This window comes from Zingiber officinale, chromosome 10A (assembly GCF_018446385.1).
Source record: "Zingiber officinale cultivar Zhangliang chromosome 10A, Zo_v1.1, whole genome shotgun sequence".
Lineage (NCBI taxonomy): Eukaryota > Viridiplantae > Streptophyta > Magnoliopsida > Zingiberales > Zingiberaceae > Zingiber > Zingiber officinale.
In genome coordinates, this window is record NC_056004.1 from 20,739,805 (window position 1) to 20,763,297 (window position 23,493).

General features: G+C 35.5%; 1 protein-coding gene across 1 annotated transcript; it reads left to right on the plus strand.

Annotated features, from left to right (window-relative positions):
* Positions 1-11,023: 11,023 nt before the first annotated feature.
* On the plus strand, positions 11,024-21,527 carry LOC122027060 (probable methionine--tRNA ligase). Its single transcript, XM_042585870.1, has 17 exons — positions 11,024-11,369; positions 11,454-11,598; positions 12,585-12,738; positions 12,848-13,003; positions 13,124-13,354; positions 13,643-13,786; positions 15,809-15,899; positions 17,194-17,300; positions 17,387-17,501; positions 18,260-18,378; positions 19,221-19,286; positions 19,383-19,511; positions 19,626-19,769; positions 19,879-19,999; positions 20,594-20,820; positions 20,900-21,001; positions 21,158-21,527. Exons 1-17 carry the CDS (start codon positions 11,252-11,254, stop codon positions 21,386-21,388), a joined length of 2,400 nt encoding a protein of 799 aa, XP_042441804.1. The 5' UTR covers positions 11,024-11,251; the 3' UTR covers positions 21,389-21,527.
* The last annotated feature ends 1,966 nt before the right edge of the window (positions 21,528-23,493 follow it).

A 23,493-nucleotide genomic window follows, 5' to 3' on the forward strand; every position in this document is an offset into this window, starting at 1 on the left:
CAACAATAAACCTAACTTAAACTTTTGCCCAAACATCAAAACCTAGGGTACCCAGATTGCTCCAACAATCTTTCTCTTTTTGATGTTTGGCAACTCGTTTAAGTTAGGGAAATAATATAGCAATACATATGCAAATCAACTCATGCATAAATAATGGAACCTAAATCTCTATGCTCCCCCTTGGGCTAGGATTTCTTGCAAAGGTAAACTTCTCGCCCTTTGCTAATAAATGAGCAATCGCTCCCCCTTCACCTAAGCTCCCCCTTGAGCTAGGATTTCTTACAAAGGTGTATAGATTTCCAACTTAAACCTAAACTTCTCCCCCTTTGTCATACATCAAAAAGAGCTCCAACAATATCTCAATTATTGGACTCTTTGACCCTTAATGACCATAAAAATCATGTATTAATCCCTCATAAGATTACATACATGTTTACCACTATTTTGGTCATTTTCTAATGTTGAAAGACATTTTTAGACTGCATCAATCGACTGCTATAAGTCCCAGTCGACTGCTATAAGTCTCAGTCGACTGCCATCGTTAAAATAAGTTCACAGAGACATTTTATGCTCATGAATAGTGTTACCAGTCGACTGGTAACTGTACCAGTCGACTGGTACTCTTTTTTGGCAAAAATCAACCTTTCTGACCCACTTTCAGAAATGCGCAAAAAATTTCACAGACCTCTAAAAAATCTCAAATTTTGTGGAGAGGTCTATTTTATCCATGCCCACTTGGGAAAATATATATAAAAATATATTTATCATAAATCCTAAGCTTGGCACAAAATTCAAAACTAGCTAAATGGTTCAATTGAACCTTAACCTAAAGACCTAGTTTTGGCTTCCTCTTTATGTATCTACCCATACTAAACCATAATGCATCCCTAGCATAAGTTTATATGGCATATATACATCAAAAACTAATTTTCATGCAATATGACCCCAATGTCATATGTTCATGTATGAAACTTAACTCAATTGTGCCAACCAACTATAATAGAGACTCAAATCCATCTCTAATCCCTTTGGCACATATTGGTTCACTTAAGATCATTTATCATATATCCCAAAGACTCTTTGAGCTCCCCCTAGAGCTCTTAGTCTTAGCCACCTCTCTAGGTGACTCATCCACTATGGCTAGGCCACTTCGGTGCACCTCGAGTGACACTTGGCCTATAAAGCTCACCTTCTTAACCTTAGACATCTTGTCTTTGGTTAATTTCTTCTTGTCCTTAACCTTGGACACCTCATTCTTGCCATAATTATATGTCACCCTAGCACTTGACCTCCTCTTGGCATAAGAGGGACCTAATTTGATATTTTTGGATTTTTGACCACCCAAATACATGTCAAGTCCTTTAGGTCTAATAATGAACATATCTAGGACTTTTTCTATTTCTTCAAGTCTTACTTTCAAGGCTTGATTTTCTAATTCTAGGGTTCTAACCCTAGAGTCAACATGTCCACCTTGGACATCCCTAGACCTACCCACCTTTCTAGACATATGTCTCCCTTTCTTGGGATTAATGCTTAGGTTTTCACCCACTTTCCTTCCCTTAGGCAAAGTGGTTTGGGTCTTATTAGGTCTACCCTTAATGTATGATTTCTTAGGGTTATCTACCGTGTTAACCCTATTCCTATCATTATACCTAAATCCATAATTATGCATGGGTACATAATTTTTAATATTCCTAACAAGTATAAAGGAATTTGAACTTGGATTAAACTTCAAAATAGAGATTACCTTCCCTTTTACCTTTGAAGCTCCTATTTGACTTGAGCTCATCTTCTTTTCTCATTTATTCAAGGGCACCAATTTCTTGAGCTCTCCTCTCCTTGGGCACTTCGTGTGGTAGTGTCTCCACTCACCACATATGAAACACCTAATGTGCTTCTTATCCTTCTTGTTCTTCCTACAACTCACATTAGTTTCTAAATTAACTTTAGTGAGTTTAGGGTTTACCTCCTTTACCTTCTTAAGCGAAGGACACCTACTCTTGTAGTGCCCCATCTTACCACACTCAAAGCATTTGATGTGGTCCTTTGTGCTCTTCTTGGTAATTGAGGTGGAGGTTTGAGCTTCCAAGATCTTCTCTTCCTTGGATTACTCTTCTTCCTCTTCACTTGAAGATGTAGATGGTTCCACTTCTTCCTCCCTTGAAGATGTGGATGATACCTCCTCATCTTCCTTCTCCTCCTCGGATGTTGAACACGTGTCAACATCCGATTGGTTCTTCTCCTCTTGGACCAATAATCCATTGTCCTTGGGTTCCTCCACTACTTGGAGTTTTGTAGGATCTTCATGGAATGCAATGATCTTTTTCCAAAGATCACTTGCATTCTCATAATTGCATACACTCAACAAAATGTTAGGAGGTAATAAATTCAATAGAATTTTCGTTACTCCTTATATGCCTCCAATTTCTCCCTTTGCTCCTTGGTCCAATACCGAGACCGGAGGCGTTTCCCTTTCTTGTCCGTTGGAGCTTCGAAAGGATCTTCCAATGCGATCCAATGGTTCTAATCCATTTGGAACCAAGTCTCCAAGCGTGACCTCCAATACCCGAAGTCTTCTCGGTCATATGGAGGTGGGATCCGGATATCCCATCCAAGCGTACCTTCGAACTCCATCTTCCTCTAGCGCTTTTCTCCCTCGGTGATTAGTCCGTAGAAGAGCGACCCACTCTGATACCACTTGTTGGGACCTTAATGTCCGCTAGAGGGGGGGTGAATAGCATCTCACCTAAAATGTCACTTCCTACAATGGTTAGTGTGCACAGCGGAAATACAAGATAAACACTAACAAAAGAAAGCAAACCTAACACGTTGTTTAATGTGGTTCGGAGATGAAGCTCCTACTCTACGGTTGTCCGTATGGTGGACGATCTCGATTCATCAGTGGATGACTCTCCGGAAAACCTCTGGCTAGCTCGAGTAGCTCCTTATGGGTGGAGAAACCTCACCACAAACTCGCACAAGCTCTTGATCACTTAAGAAGACCTTGGAGACTCTAATAGGGGTTAACCACCTCTATTTTCGTCAACCTTAACCAAACTTCCAATGCTTGATTATATAGGCCACGAGTTGGAAACCCCGCCTACCAGTCGATTGCCAAAATCATTAGTCAATTGTCCTCTTGTGGAAATTCGACCGTTACATCCCAACGGCTCGATACCAGTCGACTGACAAAAGTACCAGTCGACTGCTCCACACTGGCCGAGCGAACAGAAGTATTCCGTTCGCTCCCAATCGACTGCCCAGTCGACTACACCAGTCGACTGATGAAACCACTAGTTGACTGCTACAGAAACACTACAGTAACGCTATAGTAAAACCCTAATTCTAGGATTTTACCCTCGAGTACATTCACTCAGCACTCATCCTCGCTTGACCAACCTAAACCTAGCCTTCTAGCCTCCTCCATCAGCCTTGTGTCCCTCGGATGCCTCCACATCCTTCACGTCTTGCCTTCTGGAGCTTCCATCAACCTTGTCATTGTTGTCGGGTCTTCCTTTGCCAAGAGGTCACACCTCCGGAACTTCATCCATTGCCAAGTCACACTTGGACTTACGTTGCCAAGACTACATGCTTGGACTTACACCACCAAGACTCATCCTTGGACTTTCCTCCTTTGCCAAGATCACACTTAGACTTTCTTTGTTGTACCTATATCTTGCACACTCACAATGCATATCAAATACAATAATAAACTTAACTTAAACCTTTGCCCAAACATCAAAACCTAGGGTACCCAGATTGCTCCAACACCCTGGCCCTGGGGGGCACCCTCGGATGGATCGGTGAGCTGGTCTCGATGTTGATCGAGTCGTCGTGGCCTTGAAGAGTAGACGAATGTGAGGTAGCTAAGGGGCCGAATCTGGGGGTGACGACATGGAATTTGATGCAACATGGATTCAAGAGGTGCCATGTCAGACGAAATATGACGACGGCTCCTGAGCCGGAATACCACAGCGGCTCACAGGCCGAGACACGGTACACAAGTCGGATAATACCAGTAACTCACAATCATAATAGCGATATGAAACACAGCATCTTGGTGGCCGGAACACAGCACATAGGGTAGAACACAGATCACAAATGTAGAGTGCAATAGTAGTAGCCCGAAGGCCGGATCAGCGGTGGCTCGAGAGCCGGATCATCGCCAAAATTGTACGTCGACATAGATCGAATATCGAATTGGTGCACGAAGTGTATGACAATGCAGATCGAAGGCTGAACAAGCGCCGCGAACGTGGCAGCGACGCTGAATGGTTGGATTTGGCGATAGGAGTGCCAACAACAATGATGGCGATGTGCCACCGACAAAGGTCGTGGGTCGGCCGGTGGCTGTCGTTGGAGGTGACATCGGAGGGCGGCAGCGCCGGAGGAAGCCAACGCCGAAGGAGGCTTGAGGCGAGAGGAGAAGCGGCATGTGTGTCGCCGACACAAGGTGATGCGGCGAGGTGGCCCTAGCCTGCGTTGTTGCGAGGGCGGCGGCAGAGGAGGCCTTTTCCAGCGAGAGGAGAGGGAGATAGGAGAAGGCATCAGCACTGGCGCTATAAGGCCGACAAAGGTCGTGGATCGAAGTGAGGTGAGACGGTCGTGGTTTGGAAGCTGTGTTGAGTTCGCCCGATGGCAACAGCAATGTGAGGAGGAGAAGGGGAGCGATGGTCGGCGTCCTAGCGAAGGCAACGTTGGCACGCCGATGATGAAGGAGAGAGCGACATGAAGAGGAGGTAGTGGCGCTGGCGTATGATGATGGCAGCAGCGGTCGGGAGCTACTTAGAAGGATATGAACTGTCGATGTGCCGGCGATCTCTGGCGGAGGCGTTGACCCCTGTTCCAGCAGGTGGCGGCGGGAGAAAAAGCACCAAGGCCCCCTTGCTGTCTACAGTGCCTTCTCCTCACTTAAATCCCTAACCAGCCGAATGACAAAAATGCCCCTCTCCATCTCTATAATCTCTCTTATGCACTATGATACATCTGCATCAATTTTGAAAAGACATTCTCCCCAGTTATGATGTTTGTGTCAATACATATTATCCTAGCTATAGTAGAACATTTTGAAATAGAATTACATCAGATAGATGTAAAAATAACTTTTTTTAATGGTAATCTTGACGAAAAAATCTATATGACATAGCCAAAAGATTATATTGATGAAGGTCAAGAGAATAGAGTATGTAGAGATAAAAAGTTTATATACGGACTTAAGTAAACCTCAAGATAATGGGACATAAGATTTAATAAAGTCATTTTATCTTATAGTTTCAAAATGATCAATGAGGATCATTGTGTTTACCTAAGAAAGGAAAAAAGAAAAGTTTATCATCTTCTCATTATATGTTGATGATATGCTAATAATTAGAAGTGACATAAAATGTGTGATAGAAGTCAAATTTTGACTTTTATCACAATTTGATATAATAGATTTGAGAGAAGTTGAGTGCATCTTAAGAATAAATATCATTAGAGATCGATCAAAAAGACTTTTGAGTTTGTCTCAAGAGGCTTATATCACTAAGATGTTATAACACTTTAATATGTCAAATTGCAATATTGAATAAACACTTGCAGCGAGATGTACTATTCTAAGTAAAAGTATGTATCCCAAGACTTCCGAACAAATAGCTGAAATGTAACACTGTAAATACATGAAAATATCATGATCTATTCAATGTATATGTTGTTGTTATATTTTGGATAAAAGTCTCGGTGAGCATATTAGCAAATTGAAATTGATTTATTCACATGAACAATCATCTCTATTTGTTAAGTATAAATAGAGATAAGGTCGTTACTTATGAGACAACGTATATAGCTATAAATAGAGACATACACATAGGTTAAAGTCGCCTTGATAATTATGTCAAGATGAGATCATTTATATGTTAACAATGATTACAGTAAATAAACTCACTATTTACTAAATATGCTTAAGGCTATATTAGAATTCATATGTTGGATTCAGAATTAGACATTAAGTGTGTCTAGATCAAAATCTGTACGATGTTAAATTATGAGAAAACATGCATTCTTTTTGGTAAAAAGAAAAATATCGTAACGTGTGATTTATACCACATGTGCTATGACGACAATAAGGCTAGTAGAATAATGGATCTCTGCTTCTCTACTCTGTGAGACCTTTAAGATTATAAGTTAATCTTAATCTTACCTTAAGTGACTATTTAGCTGTCTGCTTGAAATTCTAATCAGTGTCTGTTACTTTAGCATGTATCATATTGGCTATAGATGATTTGATCTATGAAATATAACTAGGAAAGAGACTAATTATAATAAATATATTCTAGCTAAAAAGGAATATTAAAATAAATTTATATTTTTGGCATTTATTTACTAGTGGACCAGTTATATATTTTTTTTGAGTACTTCAAATGTGATTGTGAATAAATTATATTAATTAGAGATATTGAACATGCTCTCGACATAATAGTCATTATGAAGGATTAGAGTTGTTTATATTAATATAAATAATTTAATCTATACTAAAATAATATCTCAAATTCGTTCTATAGAGCAGCTAAGTGTAACAACTTTCTTAACAATAATTACTCAATGTACTTGTTGTTGCATGAACAATTTTCTCTGAAGTATGAATTAAATGTTCTTACATGACCTTTGTCACCATGACCTTTATGGATTGACATAGATGAGTCAGAGATGTTGGAGTAAAGAAGGTGAAATGATACCTCTTCTCCTTTATCTTCCAGCCCTTTCACCTTCCTCCATTAATGGAGATAGATGAAGAGTCATCTTTCTCTTATAAAAGGGCGTCCAAGTCAAAAATAATGATCGACTGATTGAAGAAGGCAAAAAAGGCAGAACATCTAGTAATCGAGTGGGATTTGGTTTGTGGAAATAGCAAAAGGTTCTATGTTGATCTTTGTCGGGACAACGACTTCTTTTTCGTGGTGATCTTTTTCGGGACAACGACTTCTTCTTCTTTGAGCAAGGTAAGTATGATGTGGAAATAACATCGTTGATTGAGTTATGTATTTATGGATTCAGATTGCCACCGGTACAGGGGAGATGTTGCCGAATTTTTCTCTGCAGGGACTCCTCTGGGGCGTGACATCTTATATCAGAATAAAAAAAAGTATAAATCTGTTGGGAATATGCCCATAAAACAGATATTTATTATTAATTGTTGAATTAAATAAAGCATTTATTTTATTGTTTGATTGTTTTATGCTTACTTATATAAAAATGAATATCTATATAAAATCCATAATATATTGTTGTAACTATGATTTTAGTATATAAGATTGTTATATACAAGAGAATTAAAATCATGGATAATATATTTAAAATGCCCATGATTAATTAAAGTATGGATCTTTAATTGGTAATCATAAATACAGTCTGCTGACATTATGAATATGATAGTCTTATCCGGACAATCAGTGTAATGACACTAAGCAGAGACATTTTATATAATATGCTTATATAGGACAAGGACCAGATGTGATTTAAGTGTTTATGTTTAAGTACCGTTACAAAGACTCGAATCAACATCGCTAAGATGATCATATGTAGATCAATCTAAATCCTGAGTTGTCATAGACTCCTTGTTTGTATTAACAGGTCTCTTGATTTGTTTGTTAAAACCTATTTTAAATAATAGGTGTAATACTTACATTTTGGAGACTCAGTTATACATTCAGCTAGGAATATGATTTATAGATATGGAATCCGTAACTTCCGAAAGGATGCTAAAATGGTTTTCTTGAGTGTTATTCTAGCAATAAATAGTTTGAGCGCTCAAATTCATAATTAGACTATGAATTAACTGTTCACTAGTAAATCAATGATACTTAAGATTTTAGATACAAACAGAGAGGTAAAATGGTAATTTCACCTAGCTCTATTTGTGAACCATGAACGGAAGGTTGATCGAAAGATAATGATTATATCAATGGGCTGTTCAAATCTTTTGAGTAAAAATGTTCCATAATTCTCAAGAGTGCAATTTCGGATTTTAGTGGAATAATCTTGAAGTTAATAAATTAGATAATTAATTAAAGAGCTTTAATTAATTTTATCTAAATTTATTGGAGCTTGAAATTATGGGTCCATGGTCCCCAAACCATCTTCGTATAATCATGATGGATACTCTTAAATGATTAATTTGATTAATTATTTATTCTCACAAAATTTATTAACTAATAAAATTATTTATTATTTTAACTAAAGGGAATATTATATTTATAATTTGATTACAAATAAAATATAAAAGAGAGAAATCAAATGTTTGGATATTCTATTTGTAATTTGATTATAAATAAAATATATATGAGAGAGAAATCAAATGTTTAGATATTCTATTTGTAATTTGATTACAAATAAAATATAAAAGAGAGAAATCAAATATTTGACAATATTATAAATATTCTCACAAAATATAATACACGTTCCCCTTTTTTCTCTCCTACTTTATAATACATGTTCCCTTCTTTCTCTTCCACTTTTATATACGCGTTCCCCTCCTTCTTGTGCTATATAATACATATCTCTCTCTTCCTGGAAGTGGAAGAGAATTTTTGGTAAAAAATTCTATAGTTGATTTTTGTGAGAAAAGTTAGGAGAGTTAGCCCACACTTTTGTCCATTGGTTGATTCGAATAATTGGTGATGAAGATCGTGGAGTTGAAAGAACTTCAGCGACCTGTAAATCTTAGACACGAAGTCAAGGTAATGATTCTATTTTTTTTTAGAGAATTGTAAATAAAATATTATAATGTTTGTATGTTAAATTATAAGAGAATTTATAAAAGTTCTTATAATTAAACAAGATCACTTGTTCGATCAGATCAAATCTTATGTCCCCAAATTTCTCTGTCCCCGTGTCCCTTGCCGATCGGACGACCCAGATTACATCTTAAGATATCATGGCATCTTTAAGATGTGTGCAGTATTCTCATGATTTGCAAGGCATCCTTGAGATGTAATCTGGTCCGTCCGATCGGCAAGGGGACACGGGGACAGAGAAATTTGGGGACAGAGGATTTGATCTCTTGTTCAATCTAAACAAAATTGTTTTGTTGTGAAATTTTTTTTAAAAGACGTTTAATCTATTTTTCACATCTTCCGTTGCACATCGAACAATTAAAAACCAACAAAATCTAGTTTGTCTTATTGACTAGTTCGGGATAATCAATGCGACCCTATAGAATTTTTTCACTAGCCATCAGAATAAATTAGGAAGTACATACGGTGGACAGTCCAGAAACCCAGTATTCTTTAGTTGCACACCCTATTTAAAGACAAAAATTTCTACAAATATATCATAGTTAAGGATCGAATAGTGAATATTTGGATGACAATTTGAATGTCCTACTGTAATAATATAACCCGACGATGGAGTTTCTTATATCCAGAAGCAACCAATACTGGTCTAATCGGTTTCGAGCTTAATTTTTTTTTTCTTTCAATGGAGTTCCTTTTATGAATTCTCAAAATTGTTGTCGTCTTAATGTTCTGATTGATGCTTCTTATACACGACTAGCTACCAATGCTACATAGCAAACGCAAGTGAAGCAAGTGATTATGCTTAAAGTGTTCCAAATTCTATGGAGTTTTATAGGGGTGATAATTTTTGTTCTGATATAAAAATATGATCTGATTTGAACACGAAAAAATTAAGTTAGAGTACGGTTTTATTAGATTTGGATTAGATTCGGGTCAATCTGATTGATACGATTAATAAACGGGTCAGATTCAGACTAATCTGAAATGACCCAATTACAACCCGTAAAACCGTTTATAAATATTTTTAGGTCAGGTTCAGGTCGAATTCTAGTTGAGTTCGACTTAAAATAAGCATATTTTTATAAAAATAGGTCTTTTCGAGTTGGATTCGGGTTAAGATGAATATGTTTTTATAAATGGGTCGGATCAAGTTTGGGTTAGATTCAGATTATGGGTCATTTCAAATCGGGCTTGGATCAAATACAGATAAATGGGTCCGGTTCAGATCGAATAATTTGAATCAAAATAGTAATTAGGTCATTTTTAGATTTTGATATTTTAACCCGTCAACCCACCAATTGGAACCCAATCTAAATTACCACCTTGAGAGTTTTCCTTGTTTGGATGTAAGATGTAGCATTGGTATAAAAGATTATTTCATGTGTTTTTTTAATGTAGGAAATAGGGCATGTTTGAATTGGTGTATATAAGAGCATTCATACTAGTTTTTTTTTTATCTAAATTATATTCTTATCTAAAATGTATAATTAAGGATAAAAAATTACTTTATTAAATTTAAATATTCATTTTTTTACTATGTCATAGAACAGTTTCTTTAATTGTTTTTTCCTATATAATATTTAAGGAATAAAATCAATTTATTAAATTTAGAGAAGTTATATTCATAAATATAAAATTTAAGAAAAAAAATAAGATAGTTGATATAAAATTTTTTTAGATAACTTATTTAAAATTTAAAATACAATTTTTAAATAAAATAATTAATATATATACTTAGGCCTGCTAAAACGATACGGATGGAATAACCTCCTGATAGATAAAAAAAGATCATAGATCAATAAATTTATTAAAAAAACGTTAACATTTTGATTACATGCATTGCCATTGCACAGTCTGTTTGTTATTCATGGTAATTTTAAACAGTAAATTTTGTTGGTCAGAATTTGACTAGTTAAAAATTTTTATCTCCCAATTATAATACATATATATACATATATATATATATATATATATATATAATTAATATATACATATGATATTACTAAAATGCTCATACATATATCTGACGGATCATATTCTAATCATTTAATATTGCCCAATTCCAAATTACATGTCAAATTTATGAGTCTACCTTAATAAAACTTAAGAGCGAAAGAAACCTTGTTTTTGACGTTCCTGGATGATATGAATCTTCGTAGCATTAAATTTCTTCATTTTTTTAATTAAAATTAAATTAAATCTTGTTTTAATAAAAAAAGTGGTTATTGCTATAAATACAGAAGTGGATTAACTTCTCGGCCAAAGCTTTCTAACCGAAATCGTGCAGCAGTCGTTAGGGTTTTTAGTTTTCGCTTCTGACTATAAATTGCGTCGGCGCCTCCCCGTCTGCTCTCGTGCGGCGATTGATAAACCCTAAGCCAATTTGGTGCGGTGAATAATCAGGATCAGTCGATCCTCGTCGAAGCTCCCTGCGGCTGCAACTTACTCGATCCAAATCTCGTCCCAGATCGAAGCGCCCCATGGCGTCCTCTGATAAGAAGACTCCCAAGCTCCCTGTTCCAGGACGCCGGAACATCCTCATCACCAGCGCCTTGCCCTACGTTAACAACGTTCCACACCTCGGCAACATCATCGGATGTAACCTGTTTCATATAATCTAACTTTCTTCGTTCTTATGGATTGAGGATAGAAAGTTGACTGCTTTTTTTCGGTTCGATGAAGGCGTTTTGAGCGCGGATGTATTTGCCAGATATTGCCGGCTCAGGGGGTACAACACTATATATATGTGTGGAACAGATGAGTATGGGACGGCTACGGAGACGAAAGCTATGGAGGAGAAATGTTCTCCGAAGGAGATATGTGACAAGTGAGTTAAATGTGATGTATTTATTGACTTTGAGATTATGAAGTTAAGTTTTAGATCATTTTATCTTTTATATATGCTAATTTGCATTTGTGCGTGTGGTCCTGCTCTGTTCCTGCTTTCCTCTTATAAAGTATTACCATTATAATGCCTTCTTTTTATTGGGTAATTTGGATTCTTAAATATATGTTAGTTATAAGCAAAACAGTCGTCTAAATTCTAAAGACAACAGTAAGTGTCAGTTCAACTCCAGGATATTCTGATTTTGGATACACTGCACATGGAGTTGATTTATGCAATCTCATAATAATTATGCCATGTGTGGAAGAAGAAAATTTCAAGCGAGAGCACTTGATAGATCATTATATGTTTCAGGATAGGTTATACTCGTGTTAAGATTTCTCCTTTGAAAAGTTAGGTGTGGCTGTGTGCACTGAACATTGCCACCACAAACTGGCTGCAATTTGTTCATTATCATTTCAGGAAGAATCAATTGAAGCTAAATAATTATTAGATATGTCACATTTATTCATTTAAGAACTTATTTAACTGATAGGTTAAATTAAATAGCTTCTTGATCAGCATCACTTTATGATATAATTAAAGATGAGTAGTAGTTCAAATGCTTGATAAATTAAAAGGTAAATGACTCTTGAAGCTTGATTTGTTTACAGATTTAATGTATCCAATTACTACTTGTGTTGAGACTGTATAGCATTACATTAAGCATCTGATTGGCTGATACACATATATGGTTAAATATATTTGCATAAATACCTATAACCTTAACATCTTGTTGGATTGTGTTCAAGTATTTCTTGTTCTTCATTTTGTGCCTGTCCATTGCTTCTTCCTGTAAATAAACTTCCATTGCCCACTACAAAGATTTTATCTTTGTTTTAAAATGATAAGCAATGTGAATGAAAGAGGTTTAGTAGCTAAGTCCTAAACTAGCACTTCCTGTCTTCTATTTTTTCCGCATTTTCTAGGTATCATGCAATTCATAGGGAAGTATACAAGTGGTTTGATATAAGCTTTGATGAGTTTGGACGTACATCCACTCCTCAGCAGACGGAAGTGTGCCAAGCAATTTTCCAGAAACTTATGGATAATAACTGGCTCTCAGAAAACATCATGCAACAGGTATGCTTATGAATTGCAATTAAAGTACTTGAATGGCAAGTTATTCCTTCATGTGGTTGTTTTTTTTTTTTTTAAAAAAGATACATCACATTTTGAGAGCACTGCACAGTTATATTGTGATACATGCCAACGCTTCTTGGCGGATCGTCTTGTTGAGGGTACATGCCCCACATTGAACTGCAACTACGAATCGGCACGAGGTGATCAATGTGAAAATTGTGGGAAACTATTGAATCCAACTGAACTGAGAGATCCAAAATGCAAGGTGATATCTTTTTCTATAATTCAATTTTAACTCTTGGTTTCATCAGATTCCTATCAATCATCCTATGGAATCTGAAATTTGTATTACTGCAAACCTGAATTTTAGTTATTGTCATATCAGACATGCCACAACACTCCTCATGTACGTGATACTAATCATTTGTTCCTGGAGTTACCCTTGCTTAGAGAAAAGTTGGAAGAATATATTAATGTTACATCAGTGGCTGGATCTTGGAGCCAAAATGCTATCCATACTACAAATGCATGGCTCAAAGAAGGTTTAAAACCGCGTTGCATTACAAGGGATCTTAAATGGGGAGTTCCTGTGCCACATGACAAGTACAAAGATAAGGTGAAGAAAGTACTTTCTTTTGGCAGGTTCTTGTGGTTATTAGAACTATGAATGTGTTGCATCTTCATAAACTCATCATCCAATTTATCTTATCTATTTGGGGATGCCTACTTGAATTTTATCCCTGCACTAAGCTCTATATATAAAATAAGGCTACATTCCTACATGAATCTTCATACACATGACTTAATTTTTATAGCATCCACTATCATTGTGGGTGAACAATTTTACTCTTTATATTTCCACCAGATTTTCTTAGTTGAGTATTTTTGCTACATTTTCATGCAGGTGTTTTATGTGTGGTTTGATGCTCCAATTGGCTATATCTCTATCACTGCATGCTACACTCCAGAGTGGGAGAAATGGTGGAAGAATCCTGAAAATGTTGAGCTGTTTCAATTCATGGGAAAGGATAATGTGCCATTTCACACAGTAAGATAAATTCTCAGTGCTTTTAGTTAATGCAATAATTTTGGCAATCACTGTAATTTTTTATTACATTTGCATATTCACATTTCCTGTGCCAGGTAAAATATAACATGATTTGAACTATACTCCCAAGTATTTCTTGTGATTTAAAATAAATTTTTAGCTATTTAATTAGATGCAGAATTGGTTGGTTAAGAATAGGGATTTTTCCGTATTGATGACACGGAGCTCATTATCATTGGCTACTAGCTGAATGCTAATGGTTATCACAATTGTTTGGTATTTTTTTGCATTCAGTGAATATCGATGTTGCATCAATATATGTTACTGACATTAGGTTGGATCGCTACATAACACATATGTGATGATGCATTTATTATAAAAATATTTAAAATTAATTATTCCATTATGGTATTATCTAAATACTTGTTGAGAAGAAATCCATAAAATTTAGTGTATTGCTATCACATAGCAGTTATGAAAAACAAAGATGCAACAAGAATCTATGTTGAATTTTGTTGCCGTCATAATAATGATCACACACTTAGTCATTGCCATTCAAATCCTTTTTAAATTAAACAACTTTTAATGTCTTGCTAATTCACTCATAAGTGTTTTTGCAACCTTTATTTTAATATGGTGGTTTGGCTGGTACCCCATATATATTTGTATTAATTTGTTGGATCAATAATGCCAATTATTAAACTGAGATTGAATTGGAGGAATTGAACTGGATGTGCATGAACCCTATTCTAGGGTAAATCTCTTGCCCTCATGCAGGATGGCCAAGAAATTTGGCCCCAAGATATAATTTTCGTATTCACTTTCTCACGTGCTAGATCATGGAGCAGGTGATTTTTTTTTTTTTTTTCCAATTTCAAGCAACAAAGGAGAACAAATGAAAATTGATTGACTGAAAAAACTGTTTGATCGTTAGCTTTTCACAAGAAAATGGGGCATTGTAAAATGCATGTCCAAATAAGATTTGGATACACTCAATCACAATCCACAAGTTTAAGATCTAATATGGGAGTTGCAATTGGATCTAAAAAGAATATTTTTTAAAAAATCTATAACAACCCCTCCTGTAATTTAAAAAATTAAGAATAATTAAAAATAAAACACACTCGTGCTGCTGCTGATGTGATGACGGCTGGAAGGATGCTGCATCGGAGGCAGAGAGGGAGGGAAGGTGGCAGGCACAGGGGACAAATGGTAGGGGAGAGAAGCATTGCGAGGAGGCCACACCACCATCATCAATGATGGAGATGGCTAGCTACAAAAGAGACCGAGACTACATGCATTTTTTTGCATGTAATAAAAAGCACAGACAGGCGATGGCCAAAGGGGCAGCCGCACATCATCCACAGGGGAGCCGAAGCCCCCCCATGGGCTTTAATAATATACATATAATTCTATACAGTCCTATTATCTTTTATTATAATTTAACAATGAATGTATACAAAAATTATTTTAGTTCAGTGATAGACATCCATAGGAATACCAAATGAATCCTATTATGTATATGATCTTAAGCATTTAAATGATTACACTATTCATACCTTGAGACCATTATGTGATTAATTAATTTGTATCTTTAACATAATCTATTTATATCTTGGTTAGATAGACTCCACTCTTGCAGGGATAGCTCAGTACATGTCCCTGCAGATGGAAGTCATTATGCGGATTTAGTTGGTCTTTATTCTAATTCTATGTCTGGGTAAAGGAGATGTAATACCATATCACATCCCAAACATATCTGAATGTGAAAGTGCATGCATTAGGCCTTACCGAACTATTTGGGTGACTTTGATAGCATAATTCTCATAGTTGGCTTGGTTTATTGAGGTTAATGGTCAGAATGATGATGTCTTATATATATATAGACATACACACACACACCTGATTAATGTGTATTTGATGCCCATAAATAAAACATTGATTCCCTGGAAGTGCATGTCTTTTTCCCTTTTAACCTTCAAAAATGCCTTTTGAAATTATCAAATTCCTGTTGCATTTCAGGTAATGTTTCCTTCTACACTACTTGGAACTGGTGAAAGGTGGACCATGATGAAGACCATAAGTGTCACAGAGTATCTAAATTATGAAGCAGGTACTATTGCCCAGCCTTTTTAGCCATCATTTATTTAACTGAAGATATTTCTCATAATTGCCTTTGTTAAAATAAATGTTTCTGTATATTGTTATTTTGACTTGAATTCTTTGTGAGAACACTAGTTTCTCATTGAATTCTCATTTAATTACGCAGTTACAAGATGATTTGGCATCTTATAGAGTTTAGATATTTGTTAATCTGTTGTTCAATTTTATATTAACCATCTGTGTGCCTCAGTTGTATACAACTACAATAAAGCTCCACTGAGTAAGCTTCTTGTCATAACAGAAGCTCCACTTCATTAGAGTCGCAAACCATTCTTTTGCACATACCTGCATTTTGCACAAACCAATAAAAATACATTAATTTAACTATTTAACTATTAAATATAAATACTAAAATATTAAACTGTCTTTTTATTTTAATGCAAACATAATAATTTTATATTTAAAATTTCTTTGAAATATTTAGTGTAGAAATCCTAGAAAGACCTACTTTTCAGAGAACAAACTGAGTCAGTGTTCCTTTATTAAAAACTCTTTGTGAAGGCTCTATAAGAAAAATATTCCAGCATTACCCACATAAGTACGTTTGGGTAATTACATGGTTCATGTACAATCAAGTTTGATAATAACATAACAAAAGGTTTAAAATCTCACGTGCTGGGAGTTTTGGTCTCCAACTAGAACTATTGTATGGTGCTCAATTTTAAAAATGCTGATTAATTATTAAATAAAATTTTAACTTTTCGTATAGATTTTCTTATAAGTTGAAATGTTTGTCTGTTGGTCATTTTTTGACTAGTAGGCAATATACTTTTGTATGCATGCTTTGAGGAATTTAAGGGAGTCACCCATGTGAACCCCACTACCAATTGTCATATACCAATAATCATCCACGAGGAGAGAACATAATATATCCTCTTAGAGGGAATATGAGAGTCTTTTTAGTTGTAGGATTTGCTTCTTTGATACAAACCAAACCATACAACCTGACATGAATTCTTTGCTATCTAGATAATCAGCTTCCAACTAAACTAATTACTGTAACTGATTCCTGCACTTCAATTCTATACAAAACAACCAATAATATTTAAATAAATGCAACCTTGAAATAACTTACCTAACTGATTCTATCAGGCGCAACTGAACTAAATCTGGGCGTTCCTTGTTCTTCACCATGATATGAAATTCTGACAGATATTTGACTTTTTGCATGGATCTTGTTGGTTGATATGCTCAAGAACTGTGAAGGTCTTAAATCCCTCTTTTGTTTTTCTTCATTATGGCAGGAAAATTTTCTAAAAGTAAGGGAATAGGAGTTTTTGGTAATGATGCAAAGGATACAAATATTCCAACTGAAGTGTGGAGATATTATTTGCTGACAAATAGACCTGAGGTGCTTTTTAACAAGTCTAATTTTTTCCAATCAACGTCAGTGAAAATTACATTTTGCTATAGTTCTGACTTCTTTCTATGAATTAGGCTTCAGATACATTGTTCACATGGGCAGACTTGCAGTCTAAGCTGAATTCAGAGTTGCTGAATAACTTAGGCAATTTTGTTAATAGAGTTTTAAGTTTTATTGCCAAACCAGAAGGTTAGTCATTATGAATTCCTTTGAAATAGTATACTTGCAGTCCCTTAATTTTTGCAATTAGTTTTGTTTTATCTGATCATGTTGTCTGAATTGGATACTTATGAATCTTCAATTTCCAAGTGGTAATTTGAAGTTAATATATTAGACTAAAGTGACAAGGTTTTGCTTATAATCTAAGATTTTCTCTTGTTGAATCTTGGATCCTGATATATAGGCAGTTAGCTAGTAGGCACAGCAAAATACATTAGAGTTTTTGTCCTAAAGAAGGTTTTTGCCCTTGAGCTTGGTTGACTACTGGTTTTTCTTACCATAACCTGATATTAGGCTTTAAGAAGTGTCAAAATCCACTCAAACAGTGAACAATTACAGTTCTCTAGTTGACATTAATCTAATGGAAAACAGTATGTTATATTTTTCTGGATCTTCCTATCTCCTGCCAAATTTCTTCTCAGGTGAAATCTTGATGTTATACTTATCCATTTTCTTATGTTCAATTTATATGTTTAAAATCATCCTAATTCATCTTTATGAGCATTTATGTGTCATGCAGTTATTCAACCAAAACACAGTGCTTCCCTTTTCATGCAAATATCTATCAAATTTGCTAATTGACTTTTCACACTATTTATGATAGATGTCTTACTGTTTTCAATTATGAAAATCGCTATTTTCCTGTTGACAGTTCAGTAATATTACCTTGTCTGCACTGTTGGTCTAAACCTGAACTAATGAATTCAACTTTCTTGGTCCTTGTGCAGGAGCAGGATATGATTCAATCATTCCGGATGCTCCTCATGCTCAGTCACATCCACTAACGAAAGATTTAGGAGAAAAAGTTGGTAAATTGATTGAACAATATCTGGATGCAATGGAAAAGGTGATTGATTTTCAAGCTTGGTTTTCAATTGGATGCTGAAAGCATTTTAAGATAAACATCATTTACTCTAGTGCTGTTTGGGATAGGTTCGTTTGCATTTGCATTTAGAAAAAGCAGTTTAAGCCAAACTCCACTAAAAATTGCATCTTTGTGGTGTCTTTCATAATTTCTCTGCAAAATAATTTTTTCACGATGTGCATTTCAGTACAATTTTTCATGTAATATATGATTATTATAATTAAACATTAAATTAAAATGCATGTAGCTGCGATTGTAAATTTCTTTAGAGTAAAATACTTGATCACATGATTAATAATTTTATTATTCATTTCTAAATTATTCCATTATTGATATTTATCATCAACTCAAAATTCAAATTCAATATATTATTTTCGGTTACGAGAAAATAATATTTTTTTGTTATAGAAATTGGTTTCCTAATTTTATTGGCTTCAATATATAATTTAGTTTTTTTGTCTTTAATTACCCATAATTAGTAATTATTATTTTTATACTACTATTAAATACTTGTTATTTCCTTATGTATTATTATAAGTTTTTATATGTTGTACTAATTTTCATAATAATCTAGAAATTTCTTAGGTAAATGGTTTTCTCAGCCAAACCATTTCACATTTTCTTGCCCAAACCACTTCGCATGCTTGTGAAAAATAAGTCAGGCTAGATGGTGTATCAATGCACTTTGATCATGCACTTAGTAAATACCTTATCTTCATCACAAATTGCTGTGAGACCTAAAAGCACCTTGGAAATTTGCTCCCAAACTCAGCCTTGGTTCGTGCCTCATGTCAATGACTACTTTATTGATATGTTCTATACAGGTTAAACTGAAACAAGGTCTGAAGATTGCTATGAGCATATCAAGTGAAGGAAATTTTTATTTACAAGTACGTCCCTTTGTTTTGATTTTCCTACAGATTATCCTTGCAAATTCTATTGATTCTTTCTTGACCGTTTATTATTATTTTTGTTATGTTAAACAGGAGAGCCAATTCTGGAGACTTTACAAGGAAGATCCCTCTTTGTGTGCCACTGTATTGAGGACCTCTGTGGGACTTGTTTATCTTCTTGCATGCCTGCTGGAACCATTCATGCCTTCCTTTTCTATAGAAGTAAATCGCCAAACACCCACCTATTCTTATCTTTCTACACGCAAGAACCTTTGGATTTTGGATTTTGTTTGGCTTATATCAACCAAATATGTGTTCTATGTTGGCATTAAATAGGTTCTAAGGCAGCTTAATTTATCACCAGAGCATAATCTCTCATTTTCTGATGAGAAAGGAGAAACTGAGAAGGCAAGCAGACCTTGGGAGTTCCTGCCATCTGGGCACCGTATTGGGAAACCTGAACCACTTTTCAAAGAACTGGTTTGTATTAATATGTGCATAGCTACTCTCTACTGTTTTTTGTGATGTTAAGTATATAAGTTACTGATTTGTTACCAACTGAGTTATTAACCTATGCTCACTCATGCAGAAAGACGAGGATGTGGAATCTCTGCGGGAGAAATTTGCTGGTAGTCAAGCTGAAAGACTTGTAAGAGCAGAAGCTGATGCAAATAAAGTTGCTGAGCAACTAAAAAACACAAAAATTACAGGTAGAGAAAATCTTTTATGAAATCACTTGTCTTTTTCCTAGTAACATAATTCTAATCATTATTTGCATTTTCAAAATAAATGACCATTGTTTAATGAGATTTAAATATTCGAGTACACTCTTTCTCTGCCTGATTCTATTTTGCAAGTGAGTTATGTTGATGTTTGAATGTGGATTTGGTAATACTTTTTTACTGATGAAATATACAACACGATCTGAACTAATAAAGAAAAGCTGACGACTGTAGTCTGTAGGTAGCTTAAGAATGCTACTAGCGAAATAGAAACCACTGAAGTGCAATAATACTAGTTGTTCCTATAATGATTCTTTTTGAAATTCTCTTTGATTCTAGACATTATGATTTGGGTATTAATTGGTTAGGTTGTGTTCTGAAATAAATCTCTCATAACTTTCCCCTGATGTAATGTCAATCCCAACTCAAGTTTTGTTATCTTGGAGAAAAGAGATGAACACTAGATTTAGTGTTGTATTAATGTAAATGGTTTTCCAAGTTTTGAAGTATTAATAAAACTCGGCTTAATGAAGTTAAAGCTTATCCTAGAGCTCAATAAGTTTCTCATGTGACCTGCTGTAGGAAATTCTAAGAAACAACATAACAAGCCTTCTGGCAGTACAAAAACGAAGTCTGCTGAAACAGAAATTTCTGTCTCAAGACTTGACATACGTGTTGGCCTCATCAAAAAAGTTCAGAAGCACCCAGATGCAGATTCACTCTATGTTGAAGAAATTGATGTCGGTGAAGAATCCCCTCGAACAGTTGTTAGTGGCCTCGTGAAATATATTCCTCTTGAGGAAATGCAGGTTTATTTTGCTTCTCTTTTCAATTTTTCTTCCATTTGGATGTGAATTTCCCATGTACTTCTCTAAATCACTGGTGCAGAATCGGAAGGTTTGTGTCCTCTGTAACTTGAAGCCTGCAACCATGAGGGGCATTAAGTCACAAGCAATGGTCTTGGCTGCATCAAACGATGACCACACAAAGGTAAGTCGTTAACTCTGCCTCCATTCCTACAAGTCTTTGCTTTTACTAACCTGTTAGTTTTTTAGTATTATAATATTGGTTGGTTTACCTGGGAAATTATCAGCTTTACATGTGATCATTCATCAAGAACGACTAATGAATTCATTTTGTTTCCAGGTTGAGTTAGTTGATCCACCACCATCAGCCAAGGTTGGTGAACGAGTGACCTTTCTGGGATACTCAGGCGAACCGGACAGCGTCTTAAACGCCAAGAGCAAAGTTTGGGAGAAGCTGCAGGTTGATCTGCAGTCTAATTCAGAGCTGGTTGCCTGTTATAAGGATGTGCCTTTCACAACATCTGCTGGTGTTTGTAAAGTTTCGTCTATCACAAATGGAGCCATAAGGTAGACAATCTGCCTTTTTGTTATCATCTATTCTTATCAAAGATTCTGACTTTTCTATTGGCATTGCAACTAATTTATACATTAATTCCAATTTATGTACCTGTGGTTTGATAATATGAGTGTTTTTCGAGTAGTTTTTTGTATTGTGTGTATTTTCTGTATCGGTGTAGTGCAAATTTGAGTTGTATTTCATTTGCATTGAAAATGATTTGCAAGGCCAGTTGACTTTATGTGTAATGCATAAAGAAAGTAAACAGGTCTATAGAACCGTCGTCTTGATCTTGAGACATCTGAATTTGAAGATCAAATGACATCAAATCTAATCCTCATCAGGTCTATGTGCCATCTCAATTCCCCTGATCGCCGCCGCCTCCTTTTTCCCGGACAATTTCTTCTTGTCCTTCAAAATGAACTCTTTTTCAAAATGCCCATTGGCATTTTCACAATATGCCTTTAGAGTTTATTTTTAATTCGCAAGATAACCTCTCCTTTTTCCCGAACAATTCCTTCGTGTCCTCCAAACTGAACTCTTTTTCAAAATGCTCATTAGAATTTTTCTAAACATGCCTTTGGAGTTTATTTTTTATTCACAAGGCAACCCAGAAATTTGTGGTTTTAGTTGAGCAAAAGTTCTTTTAGATGAATTAAAGGTTCGATTTAGTTATTTTAAAAATTGAATTTTTATTTTGATTTATATTTTAAAATTCCTAATTTAATTAAATCGAATGAATTAATTTGTTTTATTTCTCTTTTACCACTATCACAATTGTTAGGAATTTGGATGTTGAGTTAAAAGTTAAAATTAAATAAAAATGTATCATTTCAATTAATTTGGTTGAAAACTAAATTGGAAAGAGGTCCTCGACATTAGTCTTCCGATGCTTAAATCAGTCATCGACGATGAAATAGAAGGCGGAGTAACAAGAAAATGTCCTCCGACGCTTAAATTAGTCATCGACGATGAAGTAGAAGGTGGAGTAACAAGAATGAACAGTAGCGAGAACAGTGTCTATCGCGTATTGCGTACCTCCGTCAATGCTTAGACTCCCCTTTATATAGAGCTCCTATAGCGTGTATGCATGCTTCCCAAGACAAGCACATTTCCTATAGCGTGTATGCTATAGCGTGTATTCCTATAGCATATCTCTGAAGTGACAGTGGAAGCATCTGTCGTACGATCTTCTGGTTATCCATGCCCGGTGTCGGCGGCACTAATTTCCAAAAAGATGTCAATGGATAACAGAGTATACTGTTAGGCCAAGCGGACTAGCCGCTCGGCTGGGAATTCGCTGTTCCTGTGTACCCGCCCGCTCAGTCGAAACTCCACTATGCTTGTGTTACGTCCATTCAGCCGGAACGTCCCTATGTCTGCGTCGCGTCCGATCAGTCAGAACGTCCCTATTCCTGCGTCGCGTCCGATCGGCCAGAGCTCCACTGTACCAATGTCGGCTCGGCTTCTGCATATCTTTTCCTCTAGCGTCCAACTCCTTTGAGCTTCGGTCATTTGTCACTTCTCCGTGTCAAAGACAGGGTCAAACCGGAACCTTCTCCTCCCAGTCGATGCATGCTCACCCGACCGGTTGATGTTATCTTAGCGTTGACTTGATCGTCCGACTGACCGATGATATTTGAGTGTTGATCGTCCGACTGACCGATGATATTTGAGTATTGACCGTCTTGACTTTGACCTCCACCGTGATAACTATCCTCCATGAGATGGGGCCCCTTCTTATCACCGTATTACTATTTTTTAAGGTCATTGACATATAGATTTTATTTTCTTTCCCTAAAATTATTTCTGTTTTCTATCCTCTTCTAATTATAGGCTTGTTGCCTTTTTCCCCTTACATAACTAATTCATGTTGTATAGGTATATTTTTGATATTTATATTTACCCTATCAACAAATCACATGTCCAAATTTTCAGAGGGTTATATGAAGAAATTGGTTCATACAAGAGGAGCGGTAAAATATTGAATCTAATTATAGTGATGTAGTTGTATCATCAAATGACACATTCATTTTTGATAGTCTAATTCAATGAAAATCTATAGTGCCTTCTTAACTGGCTTTAAAATTAGGATAATGTTAAATGGTCAGAATCTGACC

Excerpts from the sequence above, each read along its gene's own strand:
- LOC122027060 (XM_042585870.1), top strand. The coding sequence starts at position 11,252 with ATGGCGTCCTCTGATAAGAAGACTCCCAAGCTCCCTGTTCCAGGACGC. Across the intron at positions 19,512-19,625 it reads TGCCTTCCTTTTCTATAGAA|GTTCTAAGGCAGCTTAATTT; the intron begins GTAAATCGCCAA and ends GGCATTAAATAG. Across the intron at positions 20,821-20,899 it reads TTCCTCTTGAGGAAATGCAG|AATCGGAAGGTTTGTGTCCT; the intron begins GTTTATTTTGCT and ends TCACTGGTGCAG.